The 22,469-nt window shown below is 45.7% G+C and overlaps 1 protein-coding gene across 2 annotated transcripts; it reads left to right on the forward strand.

The window, feature by feature from the left end:
* The first annotated feature begins 2,615 nt into the window (after positions 1-2,615).
* On the forward strand, positions 2,616-22,012 carry LOC147119671 (targeting protein for Xklp2-like). 2 transcript variants are annotated; one of them, XM_085983760.1, is made up of 7 exons: positions 2,616-2,632; positions 3,127-3,269; positions 5,408-5,531; positions 13,386-13,525; positions 16,712-16,863; positions 20,290-20,467; positions 21,308-22,012. In XM_085983760.1, the coding sequence occupies exons 2-6, from the start codon at positions 3,137-3,139 to the stop codon at positions 20,455-20,457; spliced, it is 717 nt and encodes a 238-aa protein (XP_085839886.1). In that variant the 5' UTR covers positions 2,616-2,632; positions 3,127-3,136; the 3' UTR covers positions 20,458-20,467; positions 21,308-22,012. The 2 variants fall into 2 exon arrangements, with proteins under 2 accessions (XP_085839886.1, XP_085839887.1); XM_085983761.1 differs by lacking the exon at positions 20,290-20,467.
* Positions 22,013-22,469: the final 457 nt, after the last annotated feature.

Genomic DNA, 22,469 nt, shown 5'->3' on the forward strand with positions numbered 1-22,469 from the left:
ATTCACCAATTATAGTCAACAATATAAATACAACAATAAATTTTACAGGTTTATCAATAATATTCAACAGTACAAACTGCAACTATTCAATAAACCAAGAATCCGTACACGCCAGTCCAACTGGCATTGTTCAATCATTCATTCCTCCATTCGTCCATTCGTTCGCTCAAGCGTAAACTCCATGTGCATGTGTGCCGTTTCTATCTGCATGCATGCCTATGTGTTCGTTCATCTGCCCGGCAGACCTCACGCTCACCAGTCGGCACTCGATTCACCTTGGGAGCGAGGGTCCTTCATTCAGTCGAACGTAAGTTCCAATGTATATACGTGCGTATCATTTGTCTACCTGTATGCATGTGTGCGTTCGTTCATCCATCCGGCAGGCCTCACGCTCACCAAGTTTCCACCATCCCGGGGAGCGGGCCCTTCATTCGGTCGAACGTAAGTTCCATTATGTATGTGTGCATATATTTGTATCCGCATGGGTGCGTTCACTAGAGCGTTCGTTCGTTCGATTAAGGAAGGTTATAACATTAAATACCACCACAACATATACAGTTCCACACCCATATCAAAAATCACTTCAAATAAACTATTTTTAACCAAAACCCCAAAAACTTCTTCAACAATGTAATACCAGTCCAACGCCAGTCCTATTGGCTCTCTCATAACTCCTCGTTTTCACTTGATGTTATCCAACCATATAATGTCATAATCCTTATCCACAGTCTTCAACTTTTCCACAGAAAAATAAGCCGTCCACTTTCTCAAAACCCGTAAAAGAGGAAAACAAATACAAAAAATGTCCTTCTTCTTGCTGTTATCACTCACAGGACCCAAGCATCAAGACATTCGTTATCCCTTGCCAATACTTATTTTGCCTTTTATCTTCCTTTTATTTTCCTTTTTCACTTTTAATCCATTCTCTTTTCCCATCATTGGCTGTTCAAACACGATACTATAGATGGGAACAGTCTGTCTTTCCTCCACCAAAATGGCGGCACAAACCCGATTCCACCACCGAAACAAAGCCTCACAGCTGCCACCAGATGGAGCACAGGCGGGGCAGCTGCAACTCATTCGGGCCAGAGACCATTCTTCGACCTTAGTAACCGTACAACATGCTCACCCACAGCATCATCCGACTCCGCTCCTGGCGGCCAGCCGCTCCACCCTAAGCCCCCCGCCGCCTTCCGCACTGGCGTTCCCCCCGAGCAGCCGAGGTGTGGAGCAGTCCGTTCATCGAGCATCGAGCCGAGCTGAGCTGAGCTCGCACATACGCACCAATAATTTGGATTGAAAGAGGCTCCAATGGAGAGATAAACAAAGGAGGAATAGAGCTCCATGTTGATCTGCTTGTTGACAGCATCCTCACAGTCCTTGTGATAGTTCTGACGCACTTGGGAGGCCATCTTAACTCTTCCTGTTGCAAAGCACTGAGCTCAAACTCCACTGTAGTAACAACCTCACACTGGAGAGGTGACTCATGCTGACCCCTCCTTGCCACTCCAGGAGCCACGTGGCCTCGTCTCCCGGAACGGTGTGGGTTTCTTGCAGGAAGCACACCGCATACTTCCCGTCCCGAAGGACCGAAAAGTTATTAAATCTGTGGCTAGCTTCCCAACGGGCACTTGTTGCGATGATTGTTGTTTGATAACTGTGGGGGGGGCAACCCAGTCTCACCCTTATTGGTCCATCAAAAAGACCCAATGACTGAGGATCGGTTTCGATTCGCAGCGCCTTTTCCACTCAATCCCATGCGACCTGACAAATCTTTTATTTAAATCTGGTAATACTTATTACAATACATCAACTTCATAATAAATCCATTACATTCATTAACCACAATAAAGCTAACCTTAACAAAAATCAGCTTTAAAATTAATACAAGATAGAAGAATACATTTTTTCCAGACAAATACAATGTCAACAATACAAGTACCCATAGTAAAAAACAATACATATCAGTCCTACTAGCAATCTAGTAACACCTCATTTTTACTTGGTAAAACCTGTTATCCTCTTTTTTTCTAATTTTAACATTCAAATACAACAACATTTATACAACTCAACAATTACATAGTAAATCCATTACATTCATTGACCAGTTATGGTCAACAATATAATACAACAATAAATTTTACAGGTAAATCAGTAATATTTACAATACAAACTGCAAACATGCAATAAACCAAGAATCCGTACACGCCAGTCCAACTGGCATTTGTTTAATCATTCATTCCTCCATTCGTCCATTCGTTCGCTCAAGCATAAATTCCAAGTGCATGACTGCATACATTGTATGCCGTTTCTATCTGCGTGCATGCCTATGTGTTCGTTCATCTGTCCGGCAGACTTCACGCTCACCAGGCGGCAGTCGATAACGAGTCAACACCTGGGAGCAAGAGTCCTTCATTCAGTCGAACGTAAGTTCCAATGTGTAGCGACCTGACAAGATGCTGTCTCTCAATCAGCACGGAAACCCATTGGACGAGAAAAATGCTGACGTCACTGGTCACAAGGATTTGATTAAAGCTGAGGTTTGATTGGTCAACGCACGGTTAGAGTCCCGTATAAAGCAGAGCTGTGGGCTGAAGAGAGGTAAACACAGAGGTGAGAGACGCTTAGCGAGGTTTGACCTGATATTCTCTGGAAGTGGTTTCTGGAGTTACAGCAGAGCAAGTTTTAGTGAGCGGGCGATTGTTTCTCTCTCCCTGCTCTGTTTGTTTTCCTTCTGTCTTTAGTTGGGAACCAAAAAGTTTCGGGTTGAAGTTGGAGCAGTTTCTGTGCTGATGATGTTTGAGATAGTTGCTGTAATCTCTTATTTAATTATTTATAAGCCGCTGGTTAACCGGCGTGTTTGGTTTTCCAGGTCTTGGGGTGGACTCCTGGTCTCGGCTGCTTGATTCCTTCTGATTTAGGCTAAGCCTCTTTTGTAAGCTACTTGGCCGGGAGTACAGCGCTGCAATCAGAAGAACCTGAATAGGCCACTTGGCCGCTCGAGCCTGCTCCGCCATCATTTCTGAACCTCCTTCACTCTTTCCTCTATTTGCTGCCACATTACCGTGTCTTCAAGATATGTTAATGGCCATTCCTAACTGAGCTAATTGTCTCCTTCTGATGCAGATCAGATTAAATGTCATTCGGTGTAAAAGTAGCAGATATGGAGAGTGGTGCCAAAATCAATTTACCTTGTATACCTTGGAGATGTGGCGTTCCAAAGGCTGTGGTGAGCCCTCTGATTGAACGGGAAGAACTCTGCGATTCCGGTAAGTTGCTTTTTCTTTCTACTCACTCGGTCTCTGAAATCCAGATGTTTGGGAGATCCCTGGTTTAGCGGCCGAGTCTGGAGAAGGTTCACTCGGTGTCCTGGATGTTTAATGTCTCCTGGCTATTAGAATGATCTCTTTTCTAATGGTGTTAAGAATCTTAAACTTTCATTCATGTAGCGTCTTTCATGACCTCGATGTCCCAAAGCACCTTGTGCCCAATAACACATTAAGTGTAGTCACTTAAGTTGTGATGTGAGCGTGGAGATTAATCTCAGTCCAGATCTAATGGCTTGCCCCACATCTTTCCACTGTCTCTAATCTTACTCTGGGTTTGTAGAGAGGAACTAGATGTGAGTAGAATTTTTACCTTGCCAGTTGGGTGTTGGAGGGGCCCTTGCTCTCAAGAGCTGTGACGGGGCACTAGTTCACTTGCTGGGCCTTAACGGTTTGTTAAATTTGGAAAATACTTTGCAAATATCAAGGTATTGTAACATTTAATTTGTAATCAAACTGGGTAAAAGGAATTAGAAAACAAATTAAACCCGGTCCATCTGCAACTCGGTCATGATGAGCGGAGTTTAATGCCCACTTTACTGATTCACTTGTGTCGAGCTGTGGTTCCGCTGGTACCACCCACACCTGAAGGTTATGGGTTAATTCCCGTTAGACACTTGAGCATAAAAAAATCTAGGCTGAGAATCCAGCGCAGGACTGAGTGCTGCATTGGCTGGAGGGTGAGATGTTGAACCGAGGCCCTGTCTGCTCTCGGAGATTTAAGATTCTAACAGTGGTTGAAGAGCAGGGAGTTCTCCCTGTTGTCCTGGCCAATATTTATCCTCAATCAGTATCACTAAAGCAGATTATTTGGGCACTATCATTGTGGGAGCTTGCTGTTTGCAAATTGGCTGCTGCGTTTCCCACACTACGACAGTGACTCCACTTCAAAAGTACTGCTTTGGCTGTAAAGCGCTTTGAGACGTTTGGCGGTCGAAGAGGCGCTATACTGATGCAAGTCTTTATTTCAGAAGAAAATCTGAACTTTGACCAGAACCGATGCTATAGGACAACAGGAAGAGGAGGAGGCAATTTAGCCCCTCGAGCAATATTCTGCCGTTCAATGAGATCATGGCTGATCTGTGACCTAACTCATTCCCGCCTTTGCCCCTAATACCTTTGGTTAACACATCTGAGTTAAATTTAACATTTGAGCTATCCATTGTTTGCGGATGAGTTCCCAAATTCTACCGCCCTGTATACTGTCATCTCTCCGAATAATGTTTCACTTTTTGCACCGAACCTGGTACTGCCGGGTTAGACACTTTCGATGTGAAGTTTACTTTTCAAACTTTGCCCCGCCTCTGTCTCGGTGACCTACCCGTCCGACCCGGCTAGCCACGTGGGCCACTCGAGTGATCTTTCCAATCCAGGCTCTCGGGAGTCTGGGCTCACAACCCACAGACCAGGCTGGGTTCAAATTACTGCCGTGAACAGACCGAGCCCGGAGACTGTTCAACTTCTCACTGGGACCGAACCCACTGCCTGCCGCACAGTCTCTGGGCTGGAAGTTCCCGGAGGATTATAACCGGCTGGGTTAGAATGACATGTCGTCATCCTTTGCTGAAGTGGCTTGGGAGAGAATGAAGAACTGTTCTGACTCGGGTTATTGTCTTTCTAACGCTGGGCTGGGATCCCTTTCAAGGCTTGTAATGCAGGATGTGTCTATCGTAGAATCCTCTTACAGCGCAACTTCTGCTTTTGTGACGACAACCTGCGATGCCCCGTGAGCGCCCGCCGTTTAAATCGAATAACGAGTTAGGAATGGATCTGTTTGGTGCTTGTGTATATGCTCCTAAAATCAAGCGAACCCGAGCGAGTGATTTTCAAGGCTTGGGGGCCGAAGATTTACCCCGTTCCTTTATTAACCGCTCACCCTCTGTACACGGAAGGGCTGCGAATTCCTACTCCGGGGAGTGTCTCTTGTGGGATCGAGGGCTCAATTCCAGACTCGGATCCTGGAGTTTGTGAAAATGGCTGTAGACTGGCTTAGAATACCGGCTTGGCCTCAGTGTCACAGTTTAAGAGCTCTGACCGCCCCCACCTCCTAAACTCCTGCCTCTCTCCTCCTGTCTCTGCAGAGGGCGAAGCGTCGAGCGCTGGAATCCCCACCAGTCCCCCGAACACGGTAAATTCGCTGGAGGCCAGGAGACGGTCCACCGACGGCCGACTGTCCGCTGCTGAGGGTCCGGCCCAGCCTCTGGGGTAAGTAATGCCGAGTCCTTTAGATTGGCCGTGTCATCATTCAGTCTCCCCGTTGGCCGTGAAGACCAGGCTCAATGTGAGGAATGAGTTCGGATTTCCAGGAATTATCCAGGATCTCTGAAGACCCTGCCTGATACGATCCGGCTTGTCTGTGCTCCCCCTCCACCGACCGGTGACTACCGAAGGATTGGTGATTAGCTTCGTTGAATTGGGATTCGAACTAGTTTCAACATAGATTTTAGGGGGATTGTTGCTGCCAGAAATGTAACACAGCATTAATTTAAAAAGCAGACCCTCCAAGGTAGTAATCTCTGGATTATTCCCAGTGCCACGTCCTAGTGAGCAGAAATGGGAGGTGAATGAATGGCTAGAGACATGGTGCAGGAGGGAGGGCTTCAGATCCCTGGGACATTGGGAGCAGTTCTGTAGCGGGAGGGGCCTGTTCAAGAAGGCCGGCTTGCACCAGAACAAAGCTGGGACCAATACTTCTGGGCAAGTTAGTCAATGTTGGGAAGATTTAAACTAATTCGGCAGTATGGTTGGGCACCAATATGTAGTATTTAGAGTAGAAATAAGATGTACACTACTGAGTTCCAGTTAGAAATACAGAATTGGGTGGGATCATAGAAAATAAAGTCCAAGTTCGATTTGGAGTGCATGTGTGCACAGGTTGGTGAGCTGCAGGCGCAAAAAACCGCGAATATGATGTGGCACTAACGAGAACTGGCTCAATGTGAGGATTGGATGCTTCATATGGTGGTTCCAAAGTCTTCAGGGGAGGGGACCAAGCACGAGGGGGTAGCGGTTTTGATCGAGGGAAATATTCTAAATGTCCTTGAGGATCAAAGGCAGAATCTTTGATTTGTAGTTGAGAAAGTGGAGACATTGGGCTACTTGGGGTATTTTATAGGCCATTAAATAGTGAAGGAGATACATGGGCAGATTTTTTCAAAAACTAGAGATGCATGAACGATAGTAGTGATAATGGGAGACATTAACTCCCTCTATGGAATGGGGCTGTGATATTTCAAGGAGGGAATTCGGGTGTGCTCAAGAGAAATTTATTGATCAGTAGGTTTATTAGCCAAAGAGGAAGAGGCATTGCTGGATGTAGTCCTGGAACTAACTCGATCAATTGGTGAATGTAACATTTGGAGAGCATCTCGTATATTTATCATAGTATGGTAAGATTTAGTCTAGTTATGGAGGGCTATTTTCAGTGAATTGATTAGGATCTGGCCCGGGTAAATTGGAGTTGCAAGACTTGATGTCAGACATGACAAACCATGAGGATGAAACCAATCGACTGCAACAAGAGATAGAAAGGCTAGCAGAATAGGCAGGCAAGTGGCAGATGGAATTTAAGTGAGGTGATGCATTTTGGCAGAAGGAACAGGGAGCAGCAATATACACTTAAGGGCGCAACTTGTGTAGGGACAGAGTGACCTGGGAGTTAATGTGCATAGGTCCCTGAAGGTGGCAGGACATATGAGATCTTGGGCTTAATAGAGGTATTCAGTAGAGAAATGAAGAAGTTATGCTTAACCTTTATAAAGCGCTAGTTAGGCCACAACGGGGGTATTGCATTCAGTTCTGGTCATATTTTAGGAAGGATATGCAAGTATTTGAGGAAGGAAGGACAGGCAGGAAGGAAGGAGGTGGGGTGGCTGTTAATAAAGGAAATAATCACTGTAATAGAGAAATGATATTGGGTCAAAAGATCAGGATAATGAAACAGTTTGGGTGGAGGTAAGGAATAATAAGGGGGGAAAAGCACTGGTGGGTGTAGTCTATAGGCCTCCGAACAATGGCAACTCTGTTGGACGGAGTATCAATCAGGAAATAGTTGAGGGTTGTAATAAGGGAACATCTATAATTATGGGGCATTTTAACTATCATATTAATTGGACAAATCAAATTGGGCAGGGCTGCCTTGAGGATGAGTTCATTGAGTGTATTAGGGATGGGTTTCTTGAGCAGTATGCAACTAACAACCGACCAGGGGGCAAGCAACCTTAGATCTGGTCCTGTGTAACGAGACAGGATTAATTACAAATGTCCTAGTAAAGGATCCCCTTGGAATGAGTGACCATAACATGGTTGAATTCCATATTCAAATAGAGGGTGAGAAGTTTGGATCTCAAACAAGCGTGCTAAGCTTAAATAAAGGAGACTATGCAGGTATGAATGGAATTGAGTAGAGTGGATTGGGGAAATAGATTAAAGGGTAAGACGATACATGATCAGTAGTGTACATTTAAGGAGTTATTCTACAACTTCCAAAAAATATATATTCCACTGAGAAGAAAAGGGTGTAAAAGAAAAGACCGCCATCCGTGGCTAAGTAAAGAAATTAAGGATAGTATTTGACAAAAAACAAGGGCATATAATGTAGCCAAATCTAGTGGGAGGATTGGGAAAACTTTGAGACAGCAAAAAATAACAAAGATTGATTAAGAAATGGAAGATAGATTATGAAAGTAAATTAGCAAAAAATATAAAAACAGATAGGAAGAATTTTATAGTTATATAAAAAGAAAGGGTGGCTAAAGTAAATGTTCATCCCTTAGAGGATGAGACTGAGAAATTAATGGTGGGAAATATGGAGATGGCAAAAACACTATGAATATTTTGTATCAGTCTTTACAGTAGAAGACACTAAATATCCCAACACTGGACAAACAGGGGGGCTAAAGGGGGGGAGGAGCTAAACACGATCAAAATCACTAAGGAAGTGGTACTCGGTAAAATAATGGGACTCAAGGCGGATAAATCACCTGGACCTGATGGCTTACATCCTAGGGTCTTGAGGGAAGTGGCGGTAGGGATTGTGGATGCATTGGTAATTTTCCAAAACTCCTTGGACTCGGCAAAGGTCCCGGCAGACTGGAAAACTGTAAATGTAACACCCTTATTTAAAAAGGGCAGTAGACAGAAGGCTGGAAACTATCGACCGGTTAGCCTAACATCTGTGGTAGGTAAAATTTTGCAGTCCATTATTAAGGAGACAGTAACAGGACATTTGGATAATTTAATAGGACAAAGTCAGCATGGTTTTATGAAGGGGCAGTCATGTTTGACAAATTTGCTGGAGTTCTTTGAGGAAGTAACGTATAGGGTGGATAAAGGGCAACCAGTGGACGTAGTGTATTTAGACTTCCAAAAGGCATTTGACAAGGTGCCACACAAGATTATTGCTTAAGATAAAAAATCACAGGATTTTGGGGGTAATATTCTGGCATGGATAGAGGATTGGCTATCTAACAGAAGGCAGAGTTGGGATAAATGGTTCATTCTCAGACTGGCAATCAGTAACTAGTGGTGTTCCACAGGGGTCAGTGATGGGTCCCCAACTCTTTACAATCTATTAACGATTTGGAGGAGGGGACGATTTGGAGGAGGGGACCGAGTGTAACATCAATGTTTGCAGATGATACTAAGATGGGAGGGAAAGTAGTGAGTGAGGAGGACATAAAAAACCTGCAAGGGGACATCGACAAGCTAAGTGGGCAGAGATTTGGCAGATGGAATACAATACTGGAAAGTGTGAGGTTATGCACTTTGGCAGGAAAAATCGTAGAGCAAGTTATTATCTTAATGGCAAGAAACTGGAAAGTACTGAAGTACAAAGGGATCTGGGGGTCCTGGTGCAGGAAACTCAAAAGGTTAGTATGCAGGTGCAGCAAGTGATTAAGGCGGCCAATGGAATGTTGGCTTTCATTGCTAGGGGGATAGAATGTAAAAATAGGGAGGTATTGCTTCAGTTGTACAAGGTATTGGTGAGACTGCACCTGGAATACTGCGTACAGTTTTGGTGTCCATACTTAAGAAAGGACATTCTTGCTCTCGAGTCAGTACAAAGAAGGTTCACTCGGTTAATCCCGGGGATGGACATATGAGGAGAGGTTGAGTAGATTGGGACTCTACTCATTGGAGTTCAGAAGAATGAGGCGATCTTATTGAAACATATAAGATTGTGAAGGGGTTGGATCGGGTGGATGCAAGGAAGATGTTCCCGATGATGGGTGAAACTAGAACTAGGGGGCATAGTCTTAGAATAAGGGGCTGCCCTTTCAAAACTGAGATGAGGAACTACTTCACTCAGGGTGGTAGGTCCATGGAATATGCTGCCCCAAAAAGCTGTAGAAGCTACATTACATAAATTTAAAAACACACTTTCCTAGAAGTAAAGAGAATTAAGGGTTATGGGGAGCGGGCAGGAATTTGGACATGAGTCTAGGTTTGGATCGGTCATGGCCCTGTGGGTAGTGGAGCAGGCCCAGGGGCCATGTAGCCTGATCCTGCTCCTATTTCGTGTCTCATTCTGTTTGATTCAGTAGATGGTCCTGTGATAGTGGATTGGTGGTTAGGATCAGATCAGCCATGATCTTATTGAATGGCGGAGCAGGCTCGTGGGGCTGATTGGCCTACTCCTGCTACTATTTCTTATGTTCTTATGTACAGACGAAATTTACCAGAATGGTTCCAGGGATGAGTAATTGCAGTTACGTGGATAGCGAAGCTGGGGCGGTTCTCCTTGGAGCCGAGGAGGCTAATCGGCTGTTTAATAGTGTTTAAAATCAAAGGGTTTAGAAAACTTCTTACAATGGCTGAAGGGTAGCTCACGAGGGCACAGATTTAAGGTGATTGGCAAAAGAACCAAAGGCGACATGAGAAACTTTACGAGTGGTTAGTCTTTGGAATGCACTGCCTGCTGGGATGGTGGATGCCGACTGAACAGTAGCCTTAAGGGAACTGGATAAATGCTTGCAGGGGATAAAAGTGCATGGATTGCACGCCGAAAGAACAGGCGCAGGCGCAGACTCTCACTACTCTCTGGATATCGTGACTGTCGGCCTTGCTCTGGCGGCTCCTCACTTCACAGTTCACTGGCTGCAAGTGGAACAGTCAGCTCGAATGCTGTTTGAAGACTCGCCTTGTTAATTCAGCCTGGTTACATCCCGGGAGCCGGGGCTGCGGTTCATTGAGCCTCTTTAAACTGTGGCCAGAAATCGGCTGGCTTCTCTCACCTGCCCAATTTGGTCTCCTTTGAGAACTGGCTGGTCTTGGTCGTAATTTCTCCCACCGCCAGTTGCTCATATCTAGACTTCACCAGTAATTTGTCCGGTAAATTTAAGCTCGAGTTCCTTTCCAGAACAGTGGCGATTCACCAGGTAGTAACTCCCACAGTCAGGACTAACTGAATGTGGTATTAATAACCAACAGGTTTCACTTGGTTCCATATAACGCTTCCTTATTTGAGCCTGAAGATGGTCTCCCTCTGATAAAGATAATTGGATGTTCAATGAATCGCCTTCTCTTCCGGCAGGCTTGCTGCAGCCCAACAATCGGGAGGTGCTCGAGGTCACGTGGTGGTCCCCCGGAGACCCAAGCTGACTCTGCCTCGATCTCCCACAGTTCTCAATTAAGTTGCATACACACGTCGGTCCGAACTGGGCTTGTTCCTTCAGTGTCCAGCTTCCCCAATGACTTGACTTTTTAGGGCGGTGCCTTTTAACCGAGAATCCGAATCAGTGGGATAAATGCATAGCTCCTGTTGCAACTGTTCTTTCTCTCGGTCGCGGGTCTGATGGGGGCCAGGGAAAGATTGCCTTGTATCCCTTGCTAATAGTTCGGCTAGAGCCCTGCATACAGCTTTGGGGTCGCCATTAAAGGAAATGTGATTGCACTAAAAGTACAAGGGGATTTACCAGGATGTTGACAGGACTGGAGAACTTTAGCAATGAGGAATGATTGGATGGGCTGGGGTGGTTTGCATTGAGGTGTATAAACTGGGGTCTAGATAGTGGATAGGACGGTCCTATTTCAGTTGGAGGTCAATAACTAGAACAGATTGAAAGTCGTCTTTAGAGGTGTTTAGAAATGTTCACCGAGGGTGGTGGGGTGGGGGGCCTGGAACTCGCTACCTGAGGGTGGTAGAGACCCTCATCGCATTACATAGTACTTGGATATGCACAAAGTGTAGTAACCTGTAACGATACGCACCAAAAGATGGAAAGTGGGATTAGACTAGATGGCTATTTCGACATTACATGATGGGACGAATGGCATCCTTCTGTACCGTAAACTTCCGATTGTGATTTCCATCAATCCCGATTCACCACATTGAGCCTCTATCTGCTGTTGTCACCCGTGCTAACTGCTCTCCTGTCAAATCAAACCTCGAGTTTCGTATTTGCCTCGGATTCATCAGGATTAGTAAAGTGAAGTCATGCCGCCCAAAAGTCAGTGTCCGGATATTGTCTTTTGAGACCTGTGTAAATTCTAAATTCATGCTGCTTCTAAATTCACGCTGTTTCTTGCAGTGATTCCCTGGGTTAAACGCACCACTTAATAGTTAAAACCGATCGAAGCTTAATTCCTTAGTCTGGACCTGATTTCTACCGCTTCAGCGGAGTGTTGGACCATCAGGTGTCCCCACTATCCATTTAGAATAAGAGATGGGGAATGGCTCCAGTGTAGTGTCACCTCTGGTCTCGTAAATCTGAGGCGTTGGCTCCCTGTCTGTTGTCCGTGCGTGAGGCTCAAACCCGCGCAGTTCAATTTTCTAACCAGGAACTAGCGACCCTCCAGTGACTCTGGGGCCGAGGGGAAGTAGGACTGGGAATAGAAGTGACCATTGCAGACCTGGTGATTTTTGAAGTTCAGAGCCAGATTAGCTATCGCAGCCCCGCTAATGGGTGACCTGTGCTAAGGAAGTCTACAGGACTCCGAGCTGGTCTCGCTCACCCCGAAGGTTTGAGCCTTCACTCGATGCTGGAGGACATTTTCCCTCCGAATAACCCTGAACTTAAAAAGCCCGAGACCTGGCTAGAGGATGATCACCAGCTGACTCATTACTCCAGTGAAGCCCCCTATAGTTCAGGTCCTGGCACCTGTCCCAATTCCTGCTCACCTTGTAAATTACTGGGGTTGGGGTGCAAATTGAACCTGGTTTTTTTTAGGAATTCGCCACTTTTGTGGGAGAGGCAGGGAAGAGACAGCTGCTGCTCAGTTGGAGCACCCTCGCCTGAGTGAGGAGGTTGTGGTTTCAAGTCTCACTGCAAAAACCTGTATAATAATCTAGGCTGACACCAGTGCAGTACTGAGGGAGTGCTGCACTGTTGCTGGTGCTCGCCTTTCAGATGAGACATTAAACCCAGGCCCTGTCTGTTCTCAGATGGACGCAAAATCTCCCATGGCACTAAAACAGCAGGGGAGTTATCAGCGGTGTGCTGGCCAATATTCCATCCATCAACGTCAGTGAAACAGATTATCTAAAAATACTGCAGATCCTGGAAATCTCAAATAAAAACAATGCTGGAGGTCAGGTAGCATCTGAGAAACAGATTTAACGTTTCATGTCGATGACCTTCCGTCAGTACTGGAAAAAAGCAGGAAATGGAACAGATTTTTAAGCAACTGCAGTGGCTGGGAAAGTGGGGGAGGGGATGAAAACAAAGGGGAAGGTCTGTGATGGGATACAAGGCAGGAGATGTTCAGATATTCAAGGCAAAAGGAGGTGGTAATGGGACAAGTTAAACAAAGTATCAGATTAAACATTATCTAGTCTATTTGTGGGAGCTTGTGTTCAGATTGGCTGGCACGGTTCCTACATTGCAACAGTGACTACACTTCCAAGTTCTAAAGCGTTTTGGGACGTGATGAGCTATATAACAGGTCTTAAAATAAACTTGCTTTCTTTCTCTTTGGAGAGCTTGAATTGTTGGTGTGAATCAAGTTTATGAAGAAAAGACTGTCTAATTTGTAGTGTTGGCCAGACTGCGTGAACTAACTGCCAACTCCGCTTTTCTGAGTGAACTAAGCACATCTGTGCTTCCCTTTACCCCCTAGGCGGTCCAGGAGCCATGTATACTGGAGGCCAATGAGCTCGGAGGAGCGGGAAATGTCAACAATCTCTCGATTACAAAGGGAGACGGCAGAGCACAGGCGGCAAAACGAAGCAATGATGCATCTCGCGATTGCTGGCACAAGTAAGCTAGTTGACTGTGCGTGGCTGATTTGGAAGAGATTCCACGTGTACCTTTTTGGAGGGAGGTGTCTATAGCCAGTGTTGGAGAGATGAAATGCAAGGTTCATTAAAGCCATCCTCACGAAATAGCATTAGATAGTCCACAGGCTATTTGTAACCCACTGAACTATGGGGAGAAGGCTGGCGCGTAGGTTGTATTGCCTTGTAAGTAATTCAGTTTCTGTTTCTCCAACTGGAGCTCTACCTGCGATGATCATCTAGAGTTGAGTTCAATTTGATTCCCAACATTGTCCATTCGAAAAGCTCATTTTTCATGATTGTCACTGTCAGCAGTTTCATCTGAGTCTGTTCTACAAGGGAAAGAATCCCGGACCATTAGCCAATTCCATCAGTTAGTTGATCAGAGGCTGATGGTCAGTGTTTAACACAGCGGCAGAGGCTGCTAATTGGGTCCGTTTGAAGATCGGCTTCTTTAATCTGCTGAGTTTGGAGTCACCAGTCGCCTGTATCTGTATTGTTTCTTCCCAGCAGGATGGCGTGGCACCACATCCCTACTGAGCATCCCGGGGATGGATAGCGCTGAACGCTTTCACTGGCACTGAGTGACTTCAGAATGGCCTCAATTCCTTCTGGGGCCCTGGATCATTCTTCCTGTGCCGATAAATAAGGCAGTAGCCAAACGACACCGCTCCATTCTGTCTTGGGCTTTTAACTCCAGCTCATCCTTTCAAGTTCACTTCAGCTGCATCCCTGTTGGGTCGCGTCCAGCGCCACATTTGTTTAGGATCTTTGTCAGGAATACAGAATATGATTAATCCAGGTCCATCTTCTGGCTAGTGGCATGCAGTACACTTGGACCATCGGATCACGGTAAATCTATTAGGATAAATGATCGTCCACGAGAAAACATTGGGTGGGGGCTCCCACTATCAATGGCCTCCAGGATCTTGCCCAAGTGGTTATGTTTGTGAGGCAGTTCTATGAAGGAGCGGGCACATCTCTGAGCCTGATCATTGCCATATTCCAATGTAGAGCTGCTGACATGTCAAGTGGTGTCCCTCGTGTTTCCCTCTTCTGAGATGGATGATGGCCAGTGAATTGCTGTCGTTGATGCTCTGCCAGAGTCCAGCAACTCTGCCCCAAGGCGTGAGACTGTCCTGGGCCTTAATCAGCACCACATAGGTGGACCGTTTCTCAAGTTCTAGGAGAACTTGAATATTGACCTTGTGCCCTTCTGAGCTGCGTCACTTCAAACGCCCTCCTGTTAATTCTGAAATGGTCCCCTTGCTCTGCTGATGTATCCAGTTTTATAGAATGTTTCTTGCTGTTCGCCTTCACTTGCACTACAGCAACCTCTTCAGCTCCTGCTGTGGACTTTCCGTTAATAAGGGTTCAGAAAGTGAAAATCCCGCAACTTTTAAATTTTGGGGGTGACTGGAGAAGTGATATCCCAAGTGGGAAGCAGTGAGATCCACGAGGAGAGACACCCAGATTTCCAATATGCATCGAAGATTCCACAGACAAACTATAGGTTGACTAAAAGGTTCAGAGATTACATTATAGGCTGTGGTGCAAACAGGCTATTCGGCCCAACCAGTCCATGCTGGCATTTATGCTCCACTCGAGCCTCCCCCTGTCTTTCGTCATCTAACTCCATCTGTAGCCCTCTATTCCCTTCTCCCTTAAGTACATCCATACTATTTGCTTCAACCACTCCCTGTGGTAGTGAGTTCCACATTCTCACCACTGAGTGAAGAAGTTTCTCCTGAATTCCCTATTTGATTTCTTGGTGGCTATCTTCTATTGATGGCCTCTAGTTAGTTATGCTCTTTCCCCACAAGTGGAAACACTCTCTAGCTACACTAGTAAACCTTTCATAATTTTAAAGACCTCTCAGCTGTCCCTTTTTCAAGAGAAAGGAGACCCAGCCTGTCCATCCTTTCCTCAAGCCAGCTAGTTATCCATTTTGCTACTTGTCCCCTGACTCTGCATTCTCTGACTTTGTTCATCAGTCTCTTATGTAGTACCTTATTTGAAGGCCGTTTGCAAATCTAGATAAATAACACCTACTGCATCACCCTTGTCTGCTCTCCCTGGTGCCTCTTCAAAAAAATTCAGAGGTTGAACAAACAAGCTTTCCCTTTTGAAATCAATGTTGGCTATTCCTTTTTTGGCTTTTCTAGATTTTCTGTTTTCTCCTTTAGTCGGTATTCCATTTATATTTCCTACCACCATTTAAGCTGACTGGTCTATAGTTCCCTGGACATGTTCTATCTCCTTTAAATATAGGTATATTAGCTAACCACCAGTCCTCTGGCACCACCATTTTTAACGAATTACTAAATATATGTAGTATGAGCCTATCTCTTCCCTAGATTATATTAAAATGTGCAGATGTAACCCATCTGAACCAGGTTTTTTCTTAGTTTGATTTAGTTTATTTAATATCTCAATGCAGATTTCTAATTTTGCCTTCCAGCGTCATGTCCACCTGTTCTATCTCCCTGGTAAATATAGAAGCCAAGTAATTATTTAATTTCTGCCATCTCTCTATCACGGCCTGTGGTATGATCCTGTCCATCTTAGTGGCCCAATTCCCATTCCGACTTCCCCTTTTTTAGCTTGTCTAAAATATTTTACATGTTCCTTGATTTAATTTCATAGTTCCTCTTTGCCTTCCTAATTGTTGACTTCTCTCCTAATCTCGTCGTATTCTCCCTTATGCTCTCCCCTTGCTGTCCACGTAATGTATGCCTCTTTCCTTGCCCTCATTTTTCCCTTGTGGCTTTAATCATCCATGATATCTCATTAGTGTTCAGTTTGTTCTTAGCAGAATCTCGAGAATGCGAGCTTGGGTGAAGGATACAGTGGGCACTTGCTAGTCAGGCTGAGGGTCCAAGGTGAGCATCGGGTCTTGTGGGCAGACTGGGGAAGGCCTGATGCCTTGCCCATCTTGAGTTAATCTACAGGAAGACATTGGATTCATCAATTCAATGTAAAAATGGCAAATTTGTAGCTAAAGCTGGGACCGGGTAAAGAGGTGCTTGTGTGGGGAAAAACCGGAGGGAATTTGGATGGAGCAGTGTCTGTTAAGTACCTATCGGTAGTGTGGAAATGGCAAATGCGTGTTGGGTCTTTAAGCGGACTGAGCTATCCGATGCCGCCTTCAATCTTGTGATCTCCTCAGGTCAGAACATGAGGAATTCCATCCCGCTCACCAGGCCGATCAATATACAGCTCCACACAAACAGGCCAGCCGAAGGTCACCGGGAGTTCGGATCAGACCAAGAGTACAAACTGTCGCACTTCATCAAGGATCTCCGCAAGTACCCGCCCTCGGTGAGTGAATACCGAGAACCACGGTAACATTTCACCATCCATTTAACGCTGAGAGGAATCCCAAGATACCTTGAGCCGTTTCTCATTAAAAGCCCTGATGCCTACATAAACAGGAGCAGGCTATTTAGCCCCTCGAACCTGTTCTGCTATGAGATCATGGCTGATCTGTGACCTAACTGCATATACTCGCTTTTGCCCCATATCCCTTAGTACCTTTGGCTAACGATCTATCCATCTTAGATTTAAAATTAACAATTGATCCCAGCATTAATTGCCGTTTACAGAAGTTCCAAACTTCTAACTATTTTATGTCGAAGCGTTTACTAACTTCACCCCTGAAAGGTGTGGTTCCAATAGGCTATGTCCCCTAGTCCTAGACTCCAACCAGGAGTAATAGTTTCTCTCTTTACCTTCAGTTCGCTTTAATATCTAACTTCGACCAAATCCACTTAAGCTTAAATGCCAGCTAATACCACTCCTGTTTGTATAATTTCTACTCGTAATTAACCCTTGGCAGTCAGGTATTCTAGTAAACCTACACTGCACTCCCTCCAAGGCCAAGCCAATATACGTACCCGTACCTACCAGATTTAGGAACAGCTTTTTTCCTAGGGCTATCATCCTACTGAACTCCAGAAATAAACTCTAAAGCCTGCACATCTGCCAATGCACTTTATTATGGTTATGCTTATGTTCATGTATTACAAGCCAAATGTATGTTGAATGTTTAAATGTCTTAATCTAAATGTACACTCTTGGGAACCACAAGCCTATATTTCGTTGTATGCACTTGTGCACTAACAATAAGTTGATTTGATATCCTTAAGGTGTGGTGCCCAGAACTGTGCTCAGTTCTCCAGGTGTAGTCTAACCAGGGCTTTGTCTAACAGTAGCATAACTTCTACCTCTTCCCCCTTGGTTAATCCTCGAGATATAAGACCAGCATTCATTAGCTATTTTTGATTTTCTGTCGCTGTCCGTGAAATTTTAACGATCTATGTACAGGGCGGGAGGCCTTTTTTTAGGCCTCTACTGTTACTAGCTTTTCACCATTTGGAAAGTACTCTGATCTATCCTGCATTCAAAAGTGGATGACCTCACACTTGCTTTGAAATCCATTTGCCACAGTTTTGCCCATGTGCCTTTCTATCCCATTTAGTTAATAAATAGTGAATAGTTGAGGCCCAACACATTCCTGTGGGACACCACTAGTTACATCCTGCCAATTATCCAATTTCCTAATAAGGTTAATTTGCCTTCAATTCCATGAGCTTGAACTTTTAGCTAACAGTCTTGAGGAATTTATTGAATGCCTTTTGGAATTCCATAGACCCTCCTCCGACTCCACCTCCGTCAGGCATGACCTGCCTTTCACCGATCCATGTAGGCTTTCTGATCAGCTGCCACTTTTCAAATGTTTAGTCTCTACATCCTTGGACTCTAGTAATTTCACAACAGGTGTTGGGCTAACTGCTCTAATTCCTGGTTTCACACTCCTTGAATAGCGAGTATCATGCAGTTTTCCCACTAAAGGAATAGTTGTTGAATCGAGAACAATTTGGAACATCATAGTTGGCGCATCTGGCATGTTCTTATCTGCTCCCTTTAAATCCCTGGGATGGGAGCCATTGGGTCACTTAGTGCCATTACTGTTTGCTTTCATTGAGTCCACATTTCGTTGATGTCTGGCATTATTCAACATGGCCACCATTTCCGTATTTTCACTTATCGATTTTCAAGGGGGCGCACGTCACTCACGACCACCCGCTTTTTCCTAATATAAACGTGAATAATTAATTGGTGCCATAATCTGAGCAGATGAAGCCCATGCTGTAATTGAGTATAAGTAAATGGCAGACTTGCGAAATAATGAGGAAACTGTGTAGAATTAATTGGCTTTAAATCTAAATGGTAATGGGGGCTGAAGATTGACAAATCTCCACGACATTAGTGGTAGATTGACTGAGCACTTGGACAACGGAGCCAGCATAGCGTTGTAAAGGGTAATTGATTTGCCTATTTTTGGTCACGTTTTAAATGTATTTAAATGGAAATTAATTTAAAGGAGTTGGTGCATCTTGGGTAAGTAAATGAGTTCACAATCCTTGGTAAACAAGAATTGAAATGGAGTAGAGGAGAATTTCTCGAACAGATTCTCAAATCAAAAGTAGCAACAGCAAGGTCGGTTTAAGAGCGCATACAAACCAAACTGGGTTTTACTAGAAGCAAAGAATTGAAGAGCAGAAGTTCTGGTTAATTTGTATAGGACTTCCTGTACTGTACACGTGATCTCTATTGAAAAATGAGGCACTGGAGAAGGCTCATGGTGCAAGAAATTGCACGGATCAGGAAAGACTAACTGGCTGGGGCTGAGGTGACCTGATGGAAGTCTCCAGTTATGCGGGGCTTTGGGGGAAACAACTAGACAGATGTGTCTGCTTGTAGAGAACCCAAAACTAGATCATAAGATCGTCCCTAAGATTTCAAGAACTACTTGATAGAATGTGGAACTGGATACCACGAGGGTAGTTGAGGCAAATAGTATAGATGCATTTAAGGAGCAGCTACATTAACGAGGGAGAAAGGAATACAAGGTTCTACCCATGGAGTTGATGAACTAGGGTTGGAAGGCAGCTCTTGTGTAGCTTGCAGCAGTAGGACCGAGCGGCCTGTTCCTGTGTTGGGGATTCTATGTAATTCTACTATGGACTTCAGAAGGCGTTGGTTTACGGTTTCACGAAATAGGCTGTTGGCATAAATGAAAGCACATGGAAAAGGAGGCTGCCATTCGACATTGGTTAGCAGGCAGGAAACAGTCGGGCTACTGGACACGTACTCCAATTGGCAGGTTGTGACTGGCGGTTCCCCTAGGGAAACCGTACTGGGGCGTCAGCTTTTCACTTTCAATGAGTTGGATGAAGGAATAGAGATCCGTATATCCAAGTGTGTTGACGAGAGCGAGTTGGATGGCACAGTTAGTAGTATAGGTGGGAGCAGCAATTTTCAAAAGGCCGCTGATCGAGCAAAACTGTGGCCAGCTGGAGTTTCATGAAGGGAAGGGAGGTCATCCACTTTAGACCCTGAGGAACTTGGATCCGAGTATTTTTATAAATGGTGGTCAGCTAAGAACTGAAGGAATAGAGATTGAGGCACATGAGCAGATCATTAAACTAGTGGACAGGTACAAAATAACTTTACAAGGCTATGGGATGTTGGGCTTCCTCGAGTGAAGGCCGTCAGTGGAAGTATTTGGTTGTACAGAGCTCTGTTTGGACCACCTCTGGAGAACTTGGTTCAGTTCTGGGCAACGCGCCTCGGGAAGGATGTATTGGCCTTGGAGAAGGTGCAAGACATTGTATGAGTTGATGCCAATCCTGGGATTGGCGAATAGATTGAGATTCTGCACTAACGCAAGTGTCAATCCAGACACACTCAACCAGAGGATGCACCGTGCCAAGACCGTTCAACTTGTCTTGCCCCAGGAAAAGGGAGTGCAACGATGCGGCTCTCGGGCAGTATATCTCGATGGCAGAGTACATTGACGTGTTTGAACATCGCACACAAGCGAGAGGCGGCAAGCGGGCCAGGCGCTAGGAGACACCAGGTACTACAGTCGGCTCTTCTCCCGACCATTCTCGGAGGCCTTCTATCTTCGCCTTCTCCCCCCGCCCCCACACACGGCCTTCTCCGCGCTCTCTGCCCATAGTCTTCAATTCATAAACCTTGAAATGAGAACCGATTTAAACGTTGATCCCCCAAACACTGGCCTGTTCGAGCATCTCTGGACACGCCCAGCTCTTACTGCCCGACCCGAACAACGCGGTGCCCGAGCTGGTATCAGAATCTGCCGCTCTGACCAGGGCCCACGGCGGGGCTGTGCCTGTTGAGAAATGGCTTGAGGCCCAAGTATTTTTCGAGCCGGGAGAGGCCTCGCCAACTCCGGGCTGGATTTGAATCTGACCCCAGAGGTAAACTGACAGCGTCTGAGCTGTGAGATTCTGCCAACTAATGGCTCCCGGCTCTGGACATTGAGACCCAGGAATCGTCCGTTTGTTTCCCAACAGGACCCTGGGGATTGGAGTCTCGTTCCCTGACTGGTTATTGGAGGGAGGTCGGGGATGAACGGGCCCGCACTCTTCCTCATTGTACATTAATAGCACAATTAGAGCAGATTGACAAAGAACGGGGTAAAGGGAAGCTTGTTTAAACTGGACTGAAATAACTGGGTGGGCGCGGGTAACCATCAAACCCGGGATTTATATCCCTTCTCCCAGCGGGCTGAGACATGAACGGGAGGATCTCGGGGCCTGCTGACTCACTCGGTCTATCGCGGGGTGTCCGGGACACAAACTATTAATAGAGCGGGGCCGGGGTGAGTCCAGCTCGCCAGAAGTCACTGTCTTGAGACTGAATTCCGCGTTTCTCTTTCCCTCTGCACTTTTAGCCTCAACCCGCCTTGTTCATCTGTAAAGGGAGACTGTGAAAACTGGGATCAGTGAGCAGTCGAGAGCCGGAATTTCCTGATCCGTGTCCGTTTGTCGTTGCTCAGTCCGGTCTTCTCCAAGGGCCTCCTTTGTGAAAACTCTTCCATGTTTTAGTTTTACTACTGCCGCCGGTATAATCCTGATCTTGCGGTCATTGAATGATTCCGGTTTAGTGTCTCAAAACCCAACCAGGCCGCGGAACTGTTTTTTATCAGCTGAAATTTTGAAAACGGGCCAGCGCCCGAGAGGTAACATTTTAGGCCCGGGGTTTATTTCACTGCTCCAAGGTCACGCGGGATCTCAGCAGGTCAGTGTGAAATGTTACTAATTCTTCAGACCGATCCGCCCTCCGCTGGCGCTCACCCGGCCGATTTGATCAGTCGCTGACCTTATTGGATCAGAAATGTTTAACTTTGTTTGAATAGTGATGCACGAGTCTCTAATCTGCAAGATTTGCTCTTCCTGACCCCCAGAGGGGAATCTTCCCCAATCCAAATCTCCTTTCCTTGTATCTGGTTTCGAAGATGCTGATGGCCGTTACTGCGGGACTGTGGTCCCAGGGGAGCCGGGCACTAAGTGGCCAGGGATTGTCAAACTCGGTACATGTATGGATGTGGTTTTAATGTTTAATACTTGTTTGTACTTAATAAAGACCTTCCACGTAAGGTATGGTCTCCGGTGTTTGGATCTTGAACAGCCGAGCTTATTCCGGGTGAAGTGAAATTCGGTGTCGCAGGAATAGCAAATGAGACTGGGCCGGAGCTGCTTAAACTCTGGGTTAGATCGTGTTGTATTGCGAATATGCGGTGGTGCATCAACAGATTTCGGGAATGTCCAGTTTTGGAATAATGTGATTTTATTTTTTTCTTCCTGCCTCCCTCCTCCTGTCTTTCCTGCGGACCTGGCCTCATTAGGCCGCTCCTCCTGTTCACGGACTTGCCCCGCTGGCAATGGAGGCCCAGCCGATTCACCGAGTTTAATGGGCTAACTCGGGTCCCCAGCACGGTCAGTGTTCCATATTCAACCATCAGTCTGAACCGCTGCTGCCACCTGCCTTTAACCTTTAATAACAAAGCATTATTACCTCGAATGCTGGACCTCCTTCCCCCGCCCCCCGCTCCT

Source organism: Somniosus microcephalus, chromosome 4 (assembly GCF_052327205.1).
Source record: "Somniosus microcephalus isolate GS21.2 chromosome 4, FLI_Smic_1.0, whole genome shotgun sequence".
Taxonomy (NCBI): Eukaryota; Metazoa; Chordata; class Chondrichthyes; order Squaliformes; family Somniosidae; genus Somniosus; species Somniosus microcephalus.

What these genes read in the sequence shown, in the direction of transcription:
- LOC147119671 (XM_085983760.1), top strand. Translation starts at nt 3,137, where the DNA reads ATGTCATTCGGTGTAAAAGTAGCAGATATGGAGAGTGGTGCCAAAATC. An exon ending in GGAAGAACTCTGCGATTCCG is followed by an intron (nt 3,270 to 5,407) that starts GTAAGTTGCTTT and finishes CTGTCTCTGCAG; the next exon opens with AGGGCGAAGCGTCGAGCGCT. An exon ending in GGTCCGGCCCAGCCTCTGGG is followed by an intron (nt 5,532 to 13,385) that starts GTAAGTAATGCC and finishes TTTACCCCCTAG; the next exon opens with GCGGTCCAGGAGCCATGTAT.